This window comes from Saprolegnia diclina (genome assembly GCF_000281045.1).
Source record: "Saprolegnia diclina VS20 unplaced genomic scaffold supercont1.20, whole genome shotgun sequence".
Classification (NCBI taxonomy): Eukaryota; Oomycota; class Saprolegniomycetes; order Saprolegniales; family Saprolegniaceae; genus Saprolegnia; species Saprolegnia diclina.
Genome location: NW_008246087.1, coordinates 387,420 through 403,977, shown reverse-complemented (window position 1 = coordinate 403,977; position 16,558 = coordinate 387,420). Strand labels below are relative to the sequence as shown.

At 58.0% G+C, this 16,558-nt stretch overlaps 8 protein-coding genes across 8 annotated transcripts; 6 read left to right on the top strand and 2 right to left on the bottom strand.

The window, feature by feature from the left end:
- Positions 1–2: 2 nt before the first annotated feature.
- SDRG_07124 (hypothetical protein) lies at positions 3–359 on the top strand (the record flags this gene model as incomplete). The annotated part of the gene is made up of 2 exons (XM_008612942.1): positions 3–5; positions 70–359. The coding sequence occupies 2 exons, from the start codon at positions 3–5 to the stop codon at positions 289–291; spliced, it is 225 nt and encodes a 74-aa protein (XP_008611164.1). The 3' UTR covers positions 292–359.
- Positions 360–697: 338 nt separating this feature from the next.
- SDRG_07123 (hypothetical protein) lies at positions 698–1,087 on the top strand (the record flags this gene model as incomplete). Its single annotated transcript, XM_008612941.1, has 1 exon — positions 698–1,087. The coding sequence occupies one exon, from the start codon at positions 698–700 to the stop codon at positions 1,085–1,087; it is 390 nt and encodes a 129-aa protein (XP_008611163.1).
- Positions 1,088–1,343: 256 nt separating this feature from the next.
- On the top strand, positions 1,344–2,573 carry SDRG_07122 (hypothetical protein; the record flags this gene model as incomplete). Its single annotated transcript, XM_008612940.1, has 3 exons — positions 1,344–1,629; positions 1,678–2,256; positions 2,299–2,573. 3 exons carry the CDS (start codon positions 1,344–1,346, stop codon positions 2,571–2,573), a joined length of 1,140 nt encoding a protein of 379 aa, XP_008611162.1.
- A 502-nt stretch (positions 2,574–3,075) lies between these two features.
- Positions 3,076–4,120, top strand: SDRG_07121 (hypothetical protein; the record flags this gene model as incomplete). Its single annotated transcript, XM_008612939.1, has 5 exons — positions 3,076–3,086; positions 3,135–3,578; positions 3,626–3,728; positions 3,782–3,889; positions 3,941–4,120. 5 exons carry the CDS (start codon positions 3,076–3,078, stop codon positions 4,118–4,120), a joined length of 846 nt encoding a protein of 281 aa, XP_008611161.1.
- Positions 4,121–4,710: 590 nt separating this feature from the next.
- SDRG_07120 (hypothetical protein) lies at positions 4,711–5,908 on the bottom strand. Its single transcript, XM_008612938.1, has one exon. It carries the CDS (start codon positions 5,844–5,846, stop codon positions 4,770–4,772), a length of 1,077 nt encoding a protein of 358 aa, XP_008611160.1. The 5' UTR covers positions 5,847–5,908; the 3' UTR covers positions 4,711–4,769.
- Positions 5,909–9,957: 4,049 nt separating this feature from the next.
- Positions 9,958–11,488, top strand: SDRG_07119 (hypothetical protein; the record flags this gene model as incomplete). Its single annotated transcript, XM_008612937.1, has 1 exon — positions 9,958–11,488. A coding segment is annotated over one exon (1,499 nt), but the record flags the coding sequence as incomplete, so codon positions are not given.
- A 257-nt stretch (positions 11,489–11,745) lies between these two features.
- Positions 11,746–14,328, top strand: SDRG_07118 (hypothetical protein). Its single transcript, XM_008612936.1, has 5 exons — positions 11,746–11,912; positions 11,960–12,081; positions 12,127–13,011; positions 13,078–13,720; positions 13,768–14,328. The coding sequence occupies exons 1-5, from the start codon at positions 11,763–11,765 to the stop codon at positions 14,263–14,265; spliced, it is 2,298 nt and encodes a 765-aa protein (XP_008611158.1). The 5' UTR covers positions 11,746–11,762; the 3' UTR covers positions 14,266–14,328.
- Positions 14,329–14,500: 172 nt separating this feature from the next.
- On the bottom strand, positions 14,501–15,781 carry SDRG_07117 (hypothetical protein; the record flags this gene model as incomplete). Its single annotated transcript, XM_008612935.1, has 1 exon — positions 14,501–15,781. One exon carries the CDS (start codon positions 15,779–15,781, stop codon positions 14,501–14,503), a length of 1,281 nt encoding a protein of 426 aa, XP_008611157.1.
- Positions 15,782–16,558: the final 777 nt, after the last annotated feature.

Sequence of the window (16,558 nt, the reverse complement as noted above, 5' to 3'; positions counted from 1 at the left end):
AAATGGTTTGTAGGGAATGAGACGGCCAACCAACTGCGGCGACGACGGCCAAGCACCAACTTGCATCAGCTCGTTCGCTCGCGGCGCGTCAAGGAGCTCATCCAGTTGCACAAGACGGAGAAGCGACGGCCGAGCGTGACGTGGACGCGCGAGACGTCGTTTTCGTTCTCGATGCGCAAACCGCGCCGCCTCAACGCATCGGTGGTGCCACGCGACGTTGCAACGACAGCGACAAGACGACCGTCGGCGGCCATTGCCCCGCTCGTGCTCCAGGACGTGGAGGACCTCTAATGACGTCAGCACCCGTACTGTAGCGGTGGTGTACAAGGAGGACATGACAATCAACGTGGCGCGCTGACATCAAATTCAAAGACTTATTTGCGCTACGGAGTTGGCACCAGCACTGGGTCGTTGGGAGTGTACTGCGTACAACGGAGCGATTCGTCCAGAATAGTATTTCAAAAGTACATAAAGAGTTACGAAGTCGTCTTGGACATACTTTCCGTAGACTCTGTCGCTGGTAATATGAACACCTTCAACCCACCGTCCCGACCAAGTGTGACCGATCTACAGGTCACAGTATAAGGTATCATGCTCATTGCCATACGTTGGCGGTGTCTATAGTGACATGAACGGTCCAGAGACAGGTCTGTTTTCAAAAACGCTTGGGTATTTCGATCGCCTTTCTGTTGTTGAAATGGAAGCACGGCGGCCGACCTTATCGCGTCAGCACGCGTCCCGTGACCATCGTTATCCCGCATCGATAACGACGATTTGGTGTCTTGGTCTTACGCTGGGGCTCGGCAGCCAGTGTACCGGCTGGACCACGACGAGTGCGGGCGTCACGAGCCGCGCGATCGTATTTGGTCTCCTCGCCTGCGCGTATCTCTGCCTCAGCTTTATCACCGCGGAGCGCACAAGTGCCCTTCCGTTCAGCGGTGGTGTCTACGGCGTCGGGCGCTGCGCGCTCGGTTACTATCTCGGGTTTCTCATCGGCTCGGCCGAGGCACTTTCCTTTGTTTGCTACGCGAGCGCCCTCACGCTCACAGTCGGACACCTTGTCTGCGATCTCGCACCCGTACGTTGATTGGTGCATTCCGAGAGGTACCCTGCGTGATTGGTATCCGTCGCCAAGGATACCAATCGAGACGGCATTCACATGGGTGCCACCGGTGTAGACGCAAAAAGCCCGTGTGCGCGCGCCATCCTGTCGACAGCATATGTGCCGCCGCTCGTGTGGATAGCGGCGCACGGTGCGATCCTCTCGGTGCACTACCGCGGCGGCCGTGTCTTTTGGCTTCTCAACTATGTCCTTGCAGCCTCTTCGGTGACCATTCTCCTACATGGGTTCCGCCGCGTCGCACGCCAGCTTCGCCACGCTCCCCGACGACGGTGTCCGCGGCGGCATCTCCGCCTTTATGAAGGACTTGCCCGCCCACGCGCGCTTCTTCGTCGGGCTCGAGGGCCTTAGTACTGTTGCCGACAGCGTGCACCGGCCAGTCGACGTACTTGCGCACGGCCACGTCCGTGCGATGCTAACACAGTGTGCTCTTGGTACAGGTGTGTTTGTCATTACACTTGGCGTACCCATGTCCACCGACGAGGTCCCCACCAGTGTCTTGAGCCGAGGTACGCGCCGCTGTTTGATGGACAAGGTTCTGATACGACCTTTGGCAGGGTTTGCACTTGGCTGGTCCATCTCGGAAGCGTCGGCGAGTATCTTTGCGTTGCCACCGACAGTCGCAACACTCTACGGCTATGTCCTTGCCACGTCGTCAATTCTTGCTAGCATGACCAAGTCCAAACTCCTTCCCGCCGAGCTGGGCGAGCTCCACGTCCGCCACTTGTCGCATTCGAAAGCGCTTGTGCTGACGTCGCTGTCGTCTCTTGCGCTCTGCAGTCTCGCGTATGGGGTACCGATGCTGGAGCGCACGCTGTATGCCATTGCAATGGTATACGCGGCGTGCGTGTACATAGCGTCGTCTTACGCGTCGCTGCACATGAAGCGGCGCTTTGGCCAGCTCCAGTACACGTGGTCCAACCCGTTGGGCCGCGCCGGGGCTGTCTTTGGCGCGCTTGTGTGGGCGATCTTGCTTCTCGCGCTTCTCGGGTTTCAAGACGACAGCCTTTTCATCGCGGTCGTGGTGTTGGTGTCGAGTGCGCTCCTTAGTGCATGCTACCACCTCTACGCAAAACACCGCCAGTCGCTCTCCCCAGAAGAGCAACACACACTCTTTTTTGCCCACGTGGCATTCCGTACGTGCGCTATTCAATACCGACTCTGGATGACATGCGTAGGCAATAAACGGCGCCACCACCAGCGCACCAAGGTGATGCGATTCGGCATGAGCGGCATGTCCCAAATGGCGAGCCTGCGGTCGACAGGTCGTCATGGGATGGTGGGGGCAGCCAAGGGAGTGCCGCCGCTTGTCGAGCGCGAGAAGCGCTCGTCGGTGATCATGAAGGCAGAGACATCCCTTAACTTGAACACAGAGGGGGACAAGTGGGCGATGCGCCGGAACGTATCGAGCCGCAGCACCGATAACTTACATGCAACCGAAGAAGATCGATGATGTACGACATACGACGGAAGGAAGATGGCAGCCCACTGTACGACGCGAGCTGCGGCGGCCAAAAGGGTCCGAGGTCCACCCATTCGCGCCCGAGCAGCACTCCAAGACCGACCACGGACTCCGGTGCCATCGCGTTATCGAGTCCGTCAAGCCGTTGAGGGGCATCAATGAAGACGATTAGGTTTATATGATAGTATATTAGTATACTCGCAACTAGCAGGAACTCGTGCTAGCATCTCATTTTGTACCGACAGGCCTAGTGTTGGAGCAGAGCTGCGATTTGAGTACACGGATTTGAGCATGGCCAGCAGCTTGCCACGTGTTAAGCTGTAGAAACGTATAGTATACAGTGATTGAGGTAAGCGATCGTCGAACCTATACTGATTATGGTATACAATATGCAAGCTATTGTTTGGCTCGAACCTGCCAAAAGGGATATTTAATTTAAGAGGTGTCCCTTGAGCTAAAATCGACTCCACACATTTCCACCGTTGGCGCCGCCATGAGCTCGACGTAGGAGCATGGAAGCGATGGTCGAGGTTGACGCGTGTACATGCGTAGGGACAGCGACGAAGACGTACCTCTCTCCAAGCTCCGCGAGCAGCCGGCCAAGCCGAGCATGAAGCGGCAGATCGTCGACGACGATGACACGGACTCGGACGAGGACAAGCCGCTCATGACGATGAAGAAGGTCAAGAAGAGCAGTAGCAGCAGCGAGGACGACGACCAGCCGATTTCTGCCTTCAAGAAGAAGCCCAGCGCCAAGAGCGAGCCCAAGGTCAAGGCCGAGCCCAAGGTCAAGGCCGAGCCCAAGGTCAAGAAGGAAGCGGCGAATGGCTCCAAGAAGGTCAAGAAGGAGGCCGACGTCAAGATCGAGAAGCGAACGTTGGCGCCTTCGACCAAGTCGACGCGCAAGGTCGCGCACATTGCGTTCAAGCAGCAAGAATGCTCCGAAGCCCTCTACGACACACTCAAGGGACGGCTCGTCCAAGAGCTTCTCTGCAGGTAGACGAGCGTCCATGCTTGTCAATGGCTTACCACAATGCATGTAGGTGGTGGTATGCGCTCGATTGGCCGCCAAAAGACATCAACTACGAAGAGACGGCCGACTTGCAGCCGTTGGACGGCTTTACGGGCGCGTTCATTAGCGTCAAGGTAGCCAGCGTCCCGCACCTCATCTTGCTGAGCGTACGATGCCCGAATAATAGGGCGACAACATGGGCTCGATCGTCGACAAGCGCAACAGCGGCGGGAAGCCAACGTTCATGACGTTCTTTGCGATGCCGGCCAAGGAAGTCCAGGAGCTGCTCGTCGTGGTAGGCGGCCACGCTGCCAATCATGTCGTCTCATGATAACTTGGGCGATAGGCGTACAAGAACCAAATGCAAGTGCTCGAGCGCCACGAAGGCGCCGACTGCCCCCTTCTCAAGGACCTCAAGACGTCCCTCCTCAGTGCGCAAAAGATCGACTGCGACAAGGCCGAGAAGGGCGGGCTCAAGGTGCTCAAGTCCTTCACCGAGGTCGCCAAGCGGTTACGGGATCTGTAAGGCGACCACGATGCCGACTGCCGCCGAGACCCTTGTACTACCACCAACACGACCCACCACAGTCTTGCTTGTCGCCTGACCTCTGCACCATCTCCCTTACAGCGTGCTTGGTTAGACCACAGTGAGGACCCACAGTATGCCAGGCGATCGAAGCATCCCAGTCATCGGGCCATAGAGATGGTTCTACGTTGTGGGGTACGGAAGGAATCAAGCAGAAGAGTACTCCATTCGCTACGCGATCGCATATATCCTGCTCCTTCTGGCTTCGTTCTAGTCGGTTCTAGTCGACGTAGTAGTTGACGTAGTAGTTGCTGTGCCAACTTGAGCGGTCGAGAGAGAGGCGTCACGGAGTCCACTCGCTGCATCCATGAGGAGTTCTTCCGAGTTGTTCATGCAAAGCCGACTCAGAACGTTCGATCGACGACAGGTAGAAGCCAGCGGGCTGCAGCATTGCATACACTGGTTCCTCTGGTTGCACCAGGCACCGCGGAAGAAGCGCATGTAGAAGAGGCAGTCGTGAACGACGCTGTGCAAGACTAGGAGCGTCGGCCAACGCTATGATTGTGGTGCTTGGATATGAGAGAGAGAAGTCGACAGTGTAACCTACAGACAGCTATATGGTGTTGTTGAGAATCGCTCTCTAGTTCCATCATGCGTGCTGCTCGACGTAGCTGTTCTTCTTGGTCGGCGTGTCGACGTATTCTGCCGGCGACTCGACGGGCATTTTGATGGGGAGGCCGAGGCGGATCGCGATCGTGTTCCAGACCTTGTTGAGCCACCAGTTGGGGTCGTCGCGGCGGAGCTGGATCGGCTCGCGGAGCGAGTAGAGGACGATACCGACAACCTCGAGGCCCCACGCGGGCCAGTACAAGTTCGGGACTGTGTTGCCAAAGATCCAGCGGATGAGGAGCGCCGAGTACAAGTCGGACGTGAGCATCGAGAGGTTGAACATGAGCGCCTCCGTGATGCGGAGAAAGACCGAGACGACCGTGTAAAAGACATACATGGTGAGCACGTAGCCAAAGGTGTAGCCGATCTTGGCGCCGTCCCAGTCGACCGTCTTGAACTGGTCGTACTCGACGCAGTAGAATTGGATGACGGAGATGACGAGGCCCCAGATGCCAATCATGCCGAGACACTCAATGTTGGCATCAATGCCGCCCTTCTTGACCGCAAACTCGTTGAGGAGGTTGGAGAGCGCGTAGCCGAGCGACCCGAGAAGCGCGTACAAGTTGCTCTTGACCTGGTCCGGGTAGTCGCCGTCTGCCGTCGTCGCGATGAAGATGAGCGTGCAGCCGCCAATGGCGAGGATGCAGCCGATGATGTGCACGGGGAGGTACTTGCGGCGGAGGAAGAGGAAACTCAAGAGTGTCACGAACGGAATCGTCATGTGCACGACGAGGCCCATGACCGCGTAGTTGGACATGCCGCGGAAGGCGAGGACGACAAAGTAGTTGCCTTCGACGTCGACAAGGCCGAGGATCGCCCAGTACCACCACGGCAGGTCCACGCGCGGACGCTTGGCGACGACGTGGTAGACAAGGTACGTGACCGTGAGGCCGCCGTAGAGGAAGAGTGTCTGGAACGTCGGCAGCGACGCATTGGCATCGTTCAGGTAGCGCGTAAAGATGGACGTGACGACGAGGAGGAGCGAGATGATCTGGCCGTACCCCGCGTTGATGAGCTGGCGCCGCGCCTCGGGCGACAACTTGGCACTGAAGCTCATGCTCGCAAGTTGGGGAATGACCAAGCAAAAGCAAACGGCAAAGTGGGCAACTGCCAGCTGGCGAGACGCGAAATGGCTGCGACGATTGTCAGGCCGACCAGGAAGCGTCGAACATTAAAAAGTTGGAACCACTTCAGGTCCGTGGGTTTTCTTTGCGTTGAGACGCTAGGACGATGGCTCACGCGCATCCCGGCTGTCGGACGGCGGCAGCTCGCTGCTTCATGCCACGGCGCTGACTGCACGGTACTAGTAGAACCCCGGCGTGAGTGCCGCATCATCCAGGTGGCAGCAAAAGCACATGGGAGAAGACTTCATAAAGTTCTTCGGGAAAAAACTGGGCAAAACCCAAACGCTCCGCGACGAACATCGTGTTTGAGTGGACCTGGGACAACCGCGCGCCTGGGTGCACCGCGAGCGGCGATGGCGACGGTAGTTGTCTCGCGTGACTTACGACCTGTTTTTAGCGCCGCAGCGTTATCCCAGAGCTTCGAGCTCCTCCAAGCAGTGCTACATGTCTTTGTCGTCGGCGCCGTCGCGCGATGTCCTCACGACGCGGTCGATGGATGGCGTGTCCTGCCTCTCGCGATGGTGGTCGGTCGAGTGTACTGTAAGCCGTGGTCGTTCTTGACGCTAGCGCGGAGATGAATCTTGAAGCCGCCAACTTGGCAAAAATGACGAGGCGCGGTTCGTGGTGCGGTCGTGACTTGATGTGGGTATCGGGTCACATGTGTAGCATAATCATCCCGTCAGATGCCAACGACGACGATGATGCGAACAGTGGGATAGGCTCTGTGAGCACCAGGACGTGTATGGACCAACGAAGCATCGCAATGGATGGCTGGCACGCGGCGTTCGTCATGACCTTGTGGTGGTGGTGTGCGTGGTGGGGTGCGCAGTTGCCTCTCGTCGTCGATGCACTCTTGTCGGGAAGCGCTCTCATCGGCTTGGCCACTGGCTATACAAACGCACGTCGTTTTCAGATTCCACCAACTCGTCCATCTTCTACGTGCGACTTCTCCACCCGTCGTTATCAATGGCGCGTACCCGAGCTAATGGCCACGTCCACTCTCGTAGCTACTCTCGTTGTCGTAGTAATACCACATTGAGTCGCGCTGGAACAAGGTCGAACAGCGTTCTGGTATGCACGGTGGCCGTTCGACTAGAGTACAGTGTATCCCGCCGATTCTCTCGGTGAGCTATCTCGGTGGTGCATCCGTTGCATCGCGTCCCAGCGCTTGTGCACGAGCTTGCGGCGGCGTCGAAAAGAAGCGACACACTGGTTGAACTCGCACGTGCCCACCCTGGGCGAAGAGGGGCAGTTCGCCATGCGAGTCCTCGACCACTCGAATTTCACCCCAGTGCAACATGTCTGCCTCGGCATAGTGACCACAGCTTCGAGTCCATCGGTTGGTGTTTGTTTGCCATTGATGGGAGCGTGGCAGGCTGGGGCCGAACACGGCACTCGGGCGCGGAAGCTCGAGGCAGTTCTGTGCTGTTCGTTGGCCTTGCAGGGGAGGAACTCTGGTCACGCTCGCGCCACTGCACTGTAACCGAGCAACCAAGATTCAAGCGTGTAGAAGAGCGCTCGTTACTGGTGTATTCTAAACCTACTCATGTAATGTGATTTCCTAGTTGCTAGTTGTCAGTGCATCGCTGCATCCGCCATCAGCGACCACGGTATGCGCTGCGAGCGGTTGAATCCAACCCTCGACAGGCGATCTGCTGGGCAGAAGATGCCTCGGCGGCCTTCCGAGAGGGTTGTACGCGCCGTTTCAAATACGCATCCATTCTCGGGCACTTGAGCAACAATGGCAACATTCGTCTTCGTCATCTCTTGCAGAGATACCAGTGAGTATACCTGAAAGCTTCTTAGCGAAGGGCTGGGAGAGATAACGAGCTGTATGGTGCGCATCGGTGTCCCGAACCTATCCAGGTGGTGGTGCAGAGTGTTCTGTACCCGAGGTCTGTGGTGGCTTCCGCAGTGCAACGCAAACGACGCAGCGAGGGGAGAGCCATCTCCCAGGAAGCAGGCAGTTGTATTGCATTACGCCACGAAGGCAGATTGGGAACTGAGACTATGGAGGCCAGCGTTGTGGATAGAACGATAGGTTGTGCCGGATGAGACCTTCGTCAAGAGGCTCTATGATGGGTCACTACCGTATAGGGTCGCTACCGGACATCATCCGTATATGACACCTAAGCACTATCCTATCTACACCATGCACACAAGCTACCAAGACTCTAGGCTACTCGCTTCCTGGAGTCATAACTCTCCAGCGATACACGCTTGCATCGGCTGGCATGGCTTGACCGAACCAGACACAACAGGTCCCTGCCCGTGGTGTTGTTAGTCGCAGTCGTAGTCTCGGGTTCCATTTCTGGGATGCTCTGTTCGTCACTTCATCGCCCACCATCAAGGTGACAACATCATTCTTTCGAATCAATGTGGTCGACATCTGTCGCGCGATATCTACCCGAGAACTTGTAGTCGTAGGAAGCTCTTGCCTTTGATGGTCGACCCAACTACAGACGCGCGGCGCTTGGGCCAAATGACGTCCCTCGACGAGCTCTAAACGCATTTTTGGTCTTGCTAATTCCGATGATGCTGGCAGCGCACGCAGCGGCAGTTGACCAAGGTGGACAATTCGAGGCCATGTTGGGACCGAAGATCGTCGCCAAACCAGTCACGCGTGTTACCTCGCGTCGCTGCATCGATACTTGGCCGCCCTTGGCGTTGGTTTCGAGGCATGTTTCCAGGTGTAGGAGCAAACGTCCCAGTCGGTTCATCGACTAACTGGTATTACTGCCAATCGCAGTAGTCTATGGTGCCCAAGCGCTTAGGAACCGCGCATAACAGTACAATGCATGGCATTTGATGTAATGCTGGCATCTAGTGTACGTTTGATCGAGCGCTGATGATAGTTCTACCAGTATTCGTGGACTGAAGCCGTCGAGATTCACACTAGATCCGACCATAATCCAGACACCCGAGCGATAGTTCCACGCAGCAACTGTGTTGTGTATCAACTCGTGTCGGCCAGTGTAATAGACTGTGATTTGTGTGCACAGGTTTCGTTGAGACAGTAGGTACAACGTGTACAGGTGTCGTACTTGAAGACACGGACTCTTCTTGTTGCAATCAAAATTGGTGAACACGAACTCGGAGGCTTTTTGCGCCATTTCCAAGACGTGGAAGAGGTTTTCCGCGCAAGGCCGAGTACTGGAAGACCAAGATATAGAAGCACACGCACGGACCAAGATCCAGGCGCAGAGGAAGCGAGCTCGAGCCATCCACGATCTCATATTATCAGTCAAAAGCTACCCCGCCTCGCCCACAACTCTGATATGGCGGACACCAACACGGTTGTTGTTGCCCCAAGTAGCTCGGTCTTGTTAGAGAAAGAATGCATCCGAGTTTGTACTTGACCGCTCCGGAACCAACACCAACGTCCACTGTACAAAGGGGTGGCAGGGACACCCGAGAAGATAAGTGTATCGCCAAAGCCATTCGCCTTGAGATTCGGGCGCGATATCGAGCAAGAGAAACATTGGACGCCACCGAGAGAAACGTGAGATTTGGCGGCAGAAATGCCGGATCCATATGCGAATAGTGTCAGTTTGCGTCTATCACCGCGCCGTTCCAGATCGATCGACAGCTCGCGCGTCATCGCACTGAAAATAGTTGGGTGCATGTAATCCAAGCCACCACGTTGTTCTTATTGGCATTTGCGAGTGGCACTGGAAGATATATATTCTTGCGGCCAGAAGAGGGATGGTGAGTCCCGGGACTCGTGACGCTGAACGCCGGCACTGACATCAGGCAAGTGTCCTCACTGCACTGCGCCCGCCATGTTCTGCGCATCACCCAAGTACACAACGATCTTCCGACGGTCGGTCCTGTGATACCAATCAGTGGCGAATCCACGCGGTGCTGTTGAAGCTCTCGTCCGTACTTCTGCGAAATGCAACGAGTTCGCCCGCGTTGTCCGTCCTATCGACCAGCGCTTCCGCGATTGCTCGGCGCATTCTCCGTCTCGTCCGACGAGCGCACGTGACACACCCTTCGCTGCGCTGACGCCGATAGCTTTTCAAACTTCGCATTGTTCGATCAGCATGACGTCGGTCCAGAGCATTGCGCATCGACTCGACAACCTCCCGCTCGGCGGCTGCCTCGGCATCTCGGCTTACTACTGGGGCCTCCTCGCCAAAACGGGCCTTGGCTGGGCGATGGACTCGATGGACACCTTCCTCTTCACGTACCTCGGCGCAAAGGGTTGGCAGGTCGACGTGCGCAACAGCGACGGCTCGGCGCTCTCGGGGCACCAGATTGGGCTTCTCGGGTCGGCTGCTTTTGCCGGCTCGTTTGTCGGCGCCATCGCCTTTGGCATGCTCGCCGACGTCTACGGGCGGAAGCCCATGTTCATGCTCACGATGCTCATCTTCATGGTGTCGATGGTGGTCTGCGGCGCCGCGACCAGCTACGGGCTCCTCCTCGCATGCCGCTTCATCGGCGGCATTGGTCTTGGCGGCGAGCTCCCAGTAGCCTCGACGCTAGTCCAGGAGCTCGCACCGGCGCCGGTCCGCGGTCGCATGGTCGTGCTCCTCGAGTCGTTCTGGTCGATTGGGTGCATGGTAGCCGTCCTCCTCGCGTTTGAGCTCACCAAGGTCGTCTCCTGGCGCGTCGTCCTATACATCTCGGCCGTCTCGATGGTCTATGCGATCGCAGTCCGCTACATTGTGCCCGAGTCCCCGAAATGGCTCGCGAGCGTCCATCGCGTCCACGAAGCGCGCGAAGTGACGTGCAAGATCGAGCGCGCGCACGGTATCCTCCCAGCCAAGGCCAACGAAGGCGCGCTCCGCGTTGTCCAGCATCCGTCGGGGCTTGACGCGTTCGACTGCCGGCTCCTCACGCCTTCCGAGCGCGTCGGGCTCCTCTTCCGCGGCGAGTTTCTCTCGCGCACGCTCGTGCTCTGGACGGTCTGGTGCTGTCTCTCGTTTACGTACTATGCCATCTACATTTGGCTGCCCGACTTGCGCTCGAAAGAGCCGAATGGGTTTGACCTCAACGGCTCGACGGGAACGCTTTTTTTCATTATTTTCTGGCAATTTCCCGGGTACCTCTCGGCCGCGTACCTTGTCGAGGTCTTTGGCCGCAAGAAGACGCTCGCAATGCACTTGGTCGGCGCTGCGGTTTCGGCCATCGCCTTTGGCTATGTCGAGAACACGCAGACCAATCTCATGGTCACGGGCGCCTTCATGTCGTGGTTCATGCTCGGCGCGTGGGGGGCCCTCTACGCGTACACGCCCGAGAACTACCCGACGCCGATCCGCGCCATGGGGGCGGCGTATCCCTCGGCGTTTAGCCGCATTGGTGCCACCGCCGGACCGTACGTGATCCCGATCCTCCTCGAGGCGCAGTGGTCGGGCCGCACGATCATGCTCGTGTGCGCTGGCGTCCTCGTGCTCGCGGCCATTGTACTCCTTATCTTTGGCTTTGAGCCGCGCGGCTGCAACCTCGAGTCGGCGCCGTGCGTCGAGTTTTACTTGAGCGCGACGCTCAAGCCGCGGCTACTGGTCGTGACGCCCGACCCCGCCATGGACACAGTATAAAATATATCTCGTCAAGAGCGTTACCCTCTAAGATCTTGGCGTATGTAAGCGGTGTTCGATTCGTAGAGCGACAGAGGGGGACCGGTAGGCGCGACTGGTTCGATGTGCGGCGCATGGCGTCATACTGTCGTGCGTAGGAGCTGTCATTGGGTGCGGACGGACGCCAGCGGTCATGCCAGAGACAGCGGCAATGGTTTGAGATTCGTTTGAGATTGCCTTTCCAAAGATACGGTTGCGTGATTTTAGCTTCAAGGAGGCAGGTCCGGATACGCTGGCCGCACGTCATGGAATCAAAGAAAAGCCAACATGCGTTTGGTTCAGCTTCTCTGCTGCGTCGTGGCGACGCTCCTGGGCGGCGTGGCCGCGGGCGTCGACCTCACCTTCCCCGAGCACGATGCGGTTGCTGCAGTGACCGACCTCGTCGTCCGCCGCCTCGGCCATCGCTACGTCGAGCAGGTACTACGCCCATATAAGGCCCAAGACCCCGATGGACGCATGTCTAGTTTACATTTGCCACGGTGGCACCGACGGCCGAGGGCCTCGACGTGGCCGAAGTGAGCGCTGTCGACGGCAAGATACGCCTGGCGGGCTCGAGCGCCACCGCATTGGGCTATGGCCTCCAATGGTTTGTCCTATGACACTCGCGACAAGCGGCGTCATGCGCACGTAGGTACCTCAAGACGGTCGTGCACACACAGACGGACTGGGAAGATCACGCCCTCCAGCTGCCGCCGGTGCTGCCCCTTCCGCCTGGCAGCCACCGCCTCGAGAAGGCCTCCAAGTACACGTACTACCAAAACGTGTGCACGGTGAGCTACTCGTCGTGGTCGTGGTCCTGGGCGAAATGGGAAAAGCACATTGACTGGATGGCGCTCAACGGCATCAACATGCCATTGGCGTTTACAGGCCAAGAGAAAGTGTGGCAGGCGACGTTCGAGCAGTTTGGCATCTCCACCGCAGGCATGGACAAGTTCTTTGCCGGCGCCGCGTTCCTCGCGTGGGGGCGCATGGGCAACCTCCGCGGCAGCTGGGTCAAGGGTCCGCTGCCCCAGGCGTTTATTGACGACCAGTTTGAACTCCAAGTGCGCATTCTCGCCCGGATGCGCGCGTTTGGGATGCTCCCGGCGCTACCTGGCTTTGCGGGCCATGTGCCCGAAGAAGTCGCGTCCAAGTTTGCCAACGCATCGATCTCGCGGTCGCCCAACTGGGGCAACTTTCCGGACGCGTACTGCTGCGTCTACATGCTCGAGCCGACCGACCCGCTCTACCTCGCGATCGGCAAGACCTTTGTGGCCGTGCAGCGCCGCCTGTATGGCTACACGTCGTCCTTGTACCAAGCCGACACGTACAACGAGATGGATCCGTCGCAGTCGGACCTGCCGTACCTCGCAAAAGCATCGAAAGCCGTCATCGACAGCATGGTCGCGTCGGATCCGAACGCAGTGTGGCTCATGCAAGGCTGGCTCTTCTTGAGCGACTACTGGACCAACGACCGCATTGAGGCCTACGTTGGCGGTGTTCCCGATGACAAGCTGCTCATCCTCGACCTCTACAGGTACGTTTGTGACCATTTTTTATTGTTTCTTGGGGTTTCTGAGTTGAGTGATTTTGGCTTACGTAGCGAGGTGGTGCCGATCTGGGAAAAGAGCCACAACTACTTTGGCAAGTCGTGGATCTACTGCGTCTTGCACAACTTTGGCGGCAATCTCGGACTCAAGGGCGACCTCCCGACGCTCGCGACCGACCCCGTCGCTGCCCGTGGGCGTAGCAATGGCACGATGGTCGGCGTCGGCCTCACGATGGAAGGCATTTTTCAAAATTACATTGTGTACGACCTCGCGCTCGCCATGGCGTGGGCCGCCTCGCCCGTCGACGTGCCGTCGTACGTCAACAGCTACGTGACGTCGCGCTACCACAGCAGCGATGCCAACGCTCTTGCTGCGTGGACACTATTGTCCTCATCGGTCTACAACGTAACGAAAGAGTATGGCGGCGTCACCAAGAGCATCGTGACGCGCCGGCCGCATTGGCACCTCGACGCCTCGACGTTCATGCCGTCCAACATCAGCTACGACCACGGCGCTGTCATCCGGGCGTGGCAGAGCCTGCTTCGTGCCGCAGACTCGGCACCGGCCCTCGCCACCACCGACACGTACCTGCACGACGTCGTCGACGTGACACGTCAAGCACTCAGCGACGCCATCTTGATCGACTACAAGCATCTTCGCGCGGTCTTTCGTGCCGGCAGCGCGTCGTCGAGCGAGGTAGCTTTGCCGATTGCAAACGTGCGGTTGATGATGATGGTGGATAGGTCTACGCGATCGCCCAGCGCATCTTGGACCGGATCGTAGGCATGGAGCGGGTGCTCGCTTCCCACCACGACTTTCTCCTTGGCCGCTGGCTCTTTGACGCCAAGGACCTCGCCGGGAGCAACACCGACCTTGCGTTGTACTACGAGTACGAAGCCCGCAATCAGGTGACGCGCTGGGGTGACAGCAACGGCAACACACTTGGCGACTATGCGACCAAGCAGTGGGCGGGTCTTGTCGGCAGCTACTACCTCGTCCGCTGGCGCATCTGGCTCAACGAAGTGTGCAGTGCGTACGAGGCCAAGCGGCCGGTCGACGAGAAGGCGACCAAGGCGGCCATGGAAGCCTTCGAGCTTGGGTGGCAGACCGAAATCATCTCGTACCCGATCGACGCCCACGGCGACACGCTCGCCATCGCCAAGGCTCTCTTGCAAGAGTTCGTTGGCCCGGCGCCGGTCTATGATATGGGCGTTGGGTTTTTGCCTGCCCTTGCGCATTAGGTTGTCATGATAACCTTAGTCGATTGTTTCTACTGTAGTAGTAGGCAACTTGACCAACCCGACACTTGAATTTGTGTGCAGTCGCTGGCCGCCGAGTTCGAACGAGGAGAGTGCAAACCATGCACTGTACTGGATGCGAGATACACTGTATCGATACAGACACTGGATTGAAGAAGGAATGCCATGGCAGTTACAAAACGAGAGAAAGGATATGACGTGGCGCGACGAGAGCACATTACGGAAGCACCGTGAATGCGTCGAGCGGCTTGGCCATGTTGTCGTGGGCGACCCATAGCACTTGCATGTTGGTGCGCGTGGCGATGATGCGCGACGTGCCGTAAATGTCCCCTTCGGCAAAGGCCGACCACTGCGGCACGGACGAGACGCGACGCCCGCCGTGGCCACGGCCGCCCGCGCCCGTCGTGACGTACACAATGCCCTTGGTCTTGTCGACCTTGTTCTTGAAGACGAGGTGCGTGCGCTCGTACGCGTGGCAGTGACCGGCAAAGACGACGTTGACTTTGAACTTGCTGCAGACGTCTTCGAGCTTGGCTTGAAGGCCGCAGTGGGGTTCGGACGACGCCTTCTTGTACTTGCCTGCCCAACACGTCTCGACGTTGCTGATCTCGAACGGTGTCGACCCGCACACGCACTGGTGGTCGTCAAACGTGTTGTAGAACGGGTTGTGCTTGATGACAATCACATACGGCGTCTTGGTTCGGTCGACGGCCGCCAAGTCCTTTTGGAGCCACTCCAACTGCTGGTTGCGCTCGGCGAGCCAGCCTTTGCTGCCGACGCTCCCGCTTTGCGATCCCACGTAATCGTCGAGGAAGACTGCGTGGACAAGACCGACGTTGATCGCATAGTACGTCCGGAACGCCGCCTTGTTGGTCTCAGAGATCGGACCGGGCACGCGCCGCAGGTACGCCTTGTACTTTTCACCGCCGACCGTCACTTCGTGATTGCCATTGATCCCTGTCGTCGGCAGTGTCGAGAGCGTCGGCACTTGCAAGTCGAACCACTTGTCCCACTTGTCTTGCTTCCCGTTGGCGTACGTCCAGTCGCCGGCGACGAGAATCGCTTGCGTTTTGTGGCCGTTGACCGGTGTGCGGAAGCTGCGGAGACTTCGGTCGTTGAAGTCCATGTCGCCGACGATACCGAGCACCGTCGGCGCTGCACTATCGCCGGGCGCCGGTGGAGCCACAAACGACGCCTGGAACGACCCGATCGAGTACGGATATGTCTTGCGAGGCGTGAGCTTGCAGAGGTCGGCTGTGTGCAAATGGGGCGACTTGTAGTTCCCGTCCGAGTATGTCGTGGCGGTCGACGTCGCCACTTGGTTGTCTCCAAACTTGACCGAGAAGGGCTGGGCTTGGCTACTCGCAAAGGACACCGAGATGCCGTAGGGGCAGCTCGCAGCAAACCCCAAGTGGACTTGAGTCACCGCGTCAGCAGCCAGCGTCGACGAGAGCGCCGAGAGGCAAAAGGAGAAGAAGGGTAGCGTGATGCGAACCATGGCAGGCGAATTGAACAATGATCAACACGCTCGCGCCCGAGAGCAAGTTGGAGCGAATCGCAACGCAACCTGTAGCAAAAACAGGATGCCCTTCGATCTTCACCAGATATCAGATGTCTGGTGCAACAGCTTGATCCGCCAACCGACGTTTTGGCAACAGAATTGCCATTCGACATGGCAAACGCTCATGCGCTTCGACAAAACAAGGAGGTACGAGGCACGGAGAGCAAGCTATCGACGGCAGCTTTCGACGTCAACTACCTCTCGGGTCTCAAGCGCCGCGAGTTTCAAGCTCGTGTCTCTTGCGCACTTGAGCGTAGAGTCGGCGCTGAGCGAATCATCTAGGGGGTCCGAATGCCACAAGCCGTGAAAGCCGTTGATGTTCGAACGCCTGCACGAATAAACGAGCCGAACTGAGACACGCTTCGAGTCCACCTCTTGAGTCCGCAAAGACCACGGTATGACAGTGTGTTCCATGCGCTGCAGCCATTGCAACGACCAATGCGTCACGGTAATCGCGCGATGCAAGAACAACCGGGCAGTAGCGTCGAGCTTCGAAGTCGACTATTGCAACGAGCACGGCAACGTAGTTGCGCTAAGTGTACACAAAGCCGTGGGATCGACATTCTCACTTCCGACACCGCAGAGAAACATTAGTCGGGCGCGTTGTGGGACTGGCTGATCACGATTAGCGTCGTTGCGCAATTCAGCTACTGCCATCCATAGGCAGCGCACTGCACCGTAAAGACCTCGTGCATTGAAGGACAACCGGACATT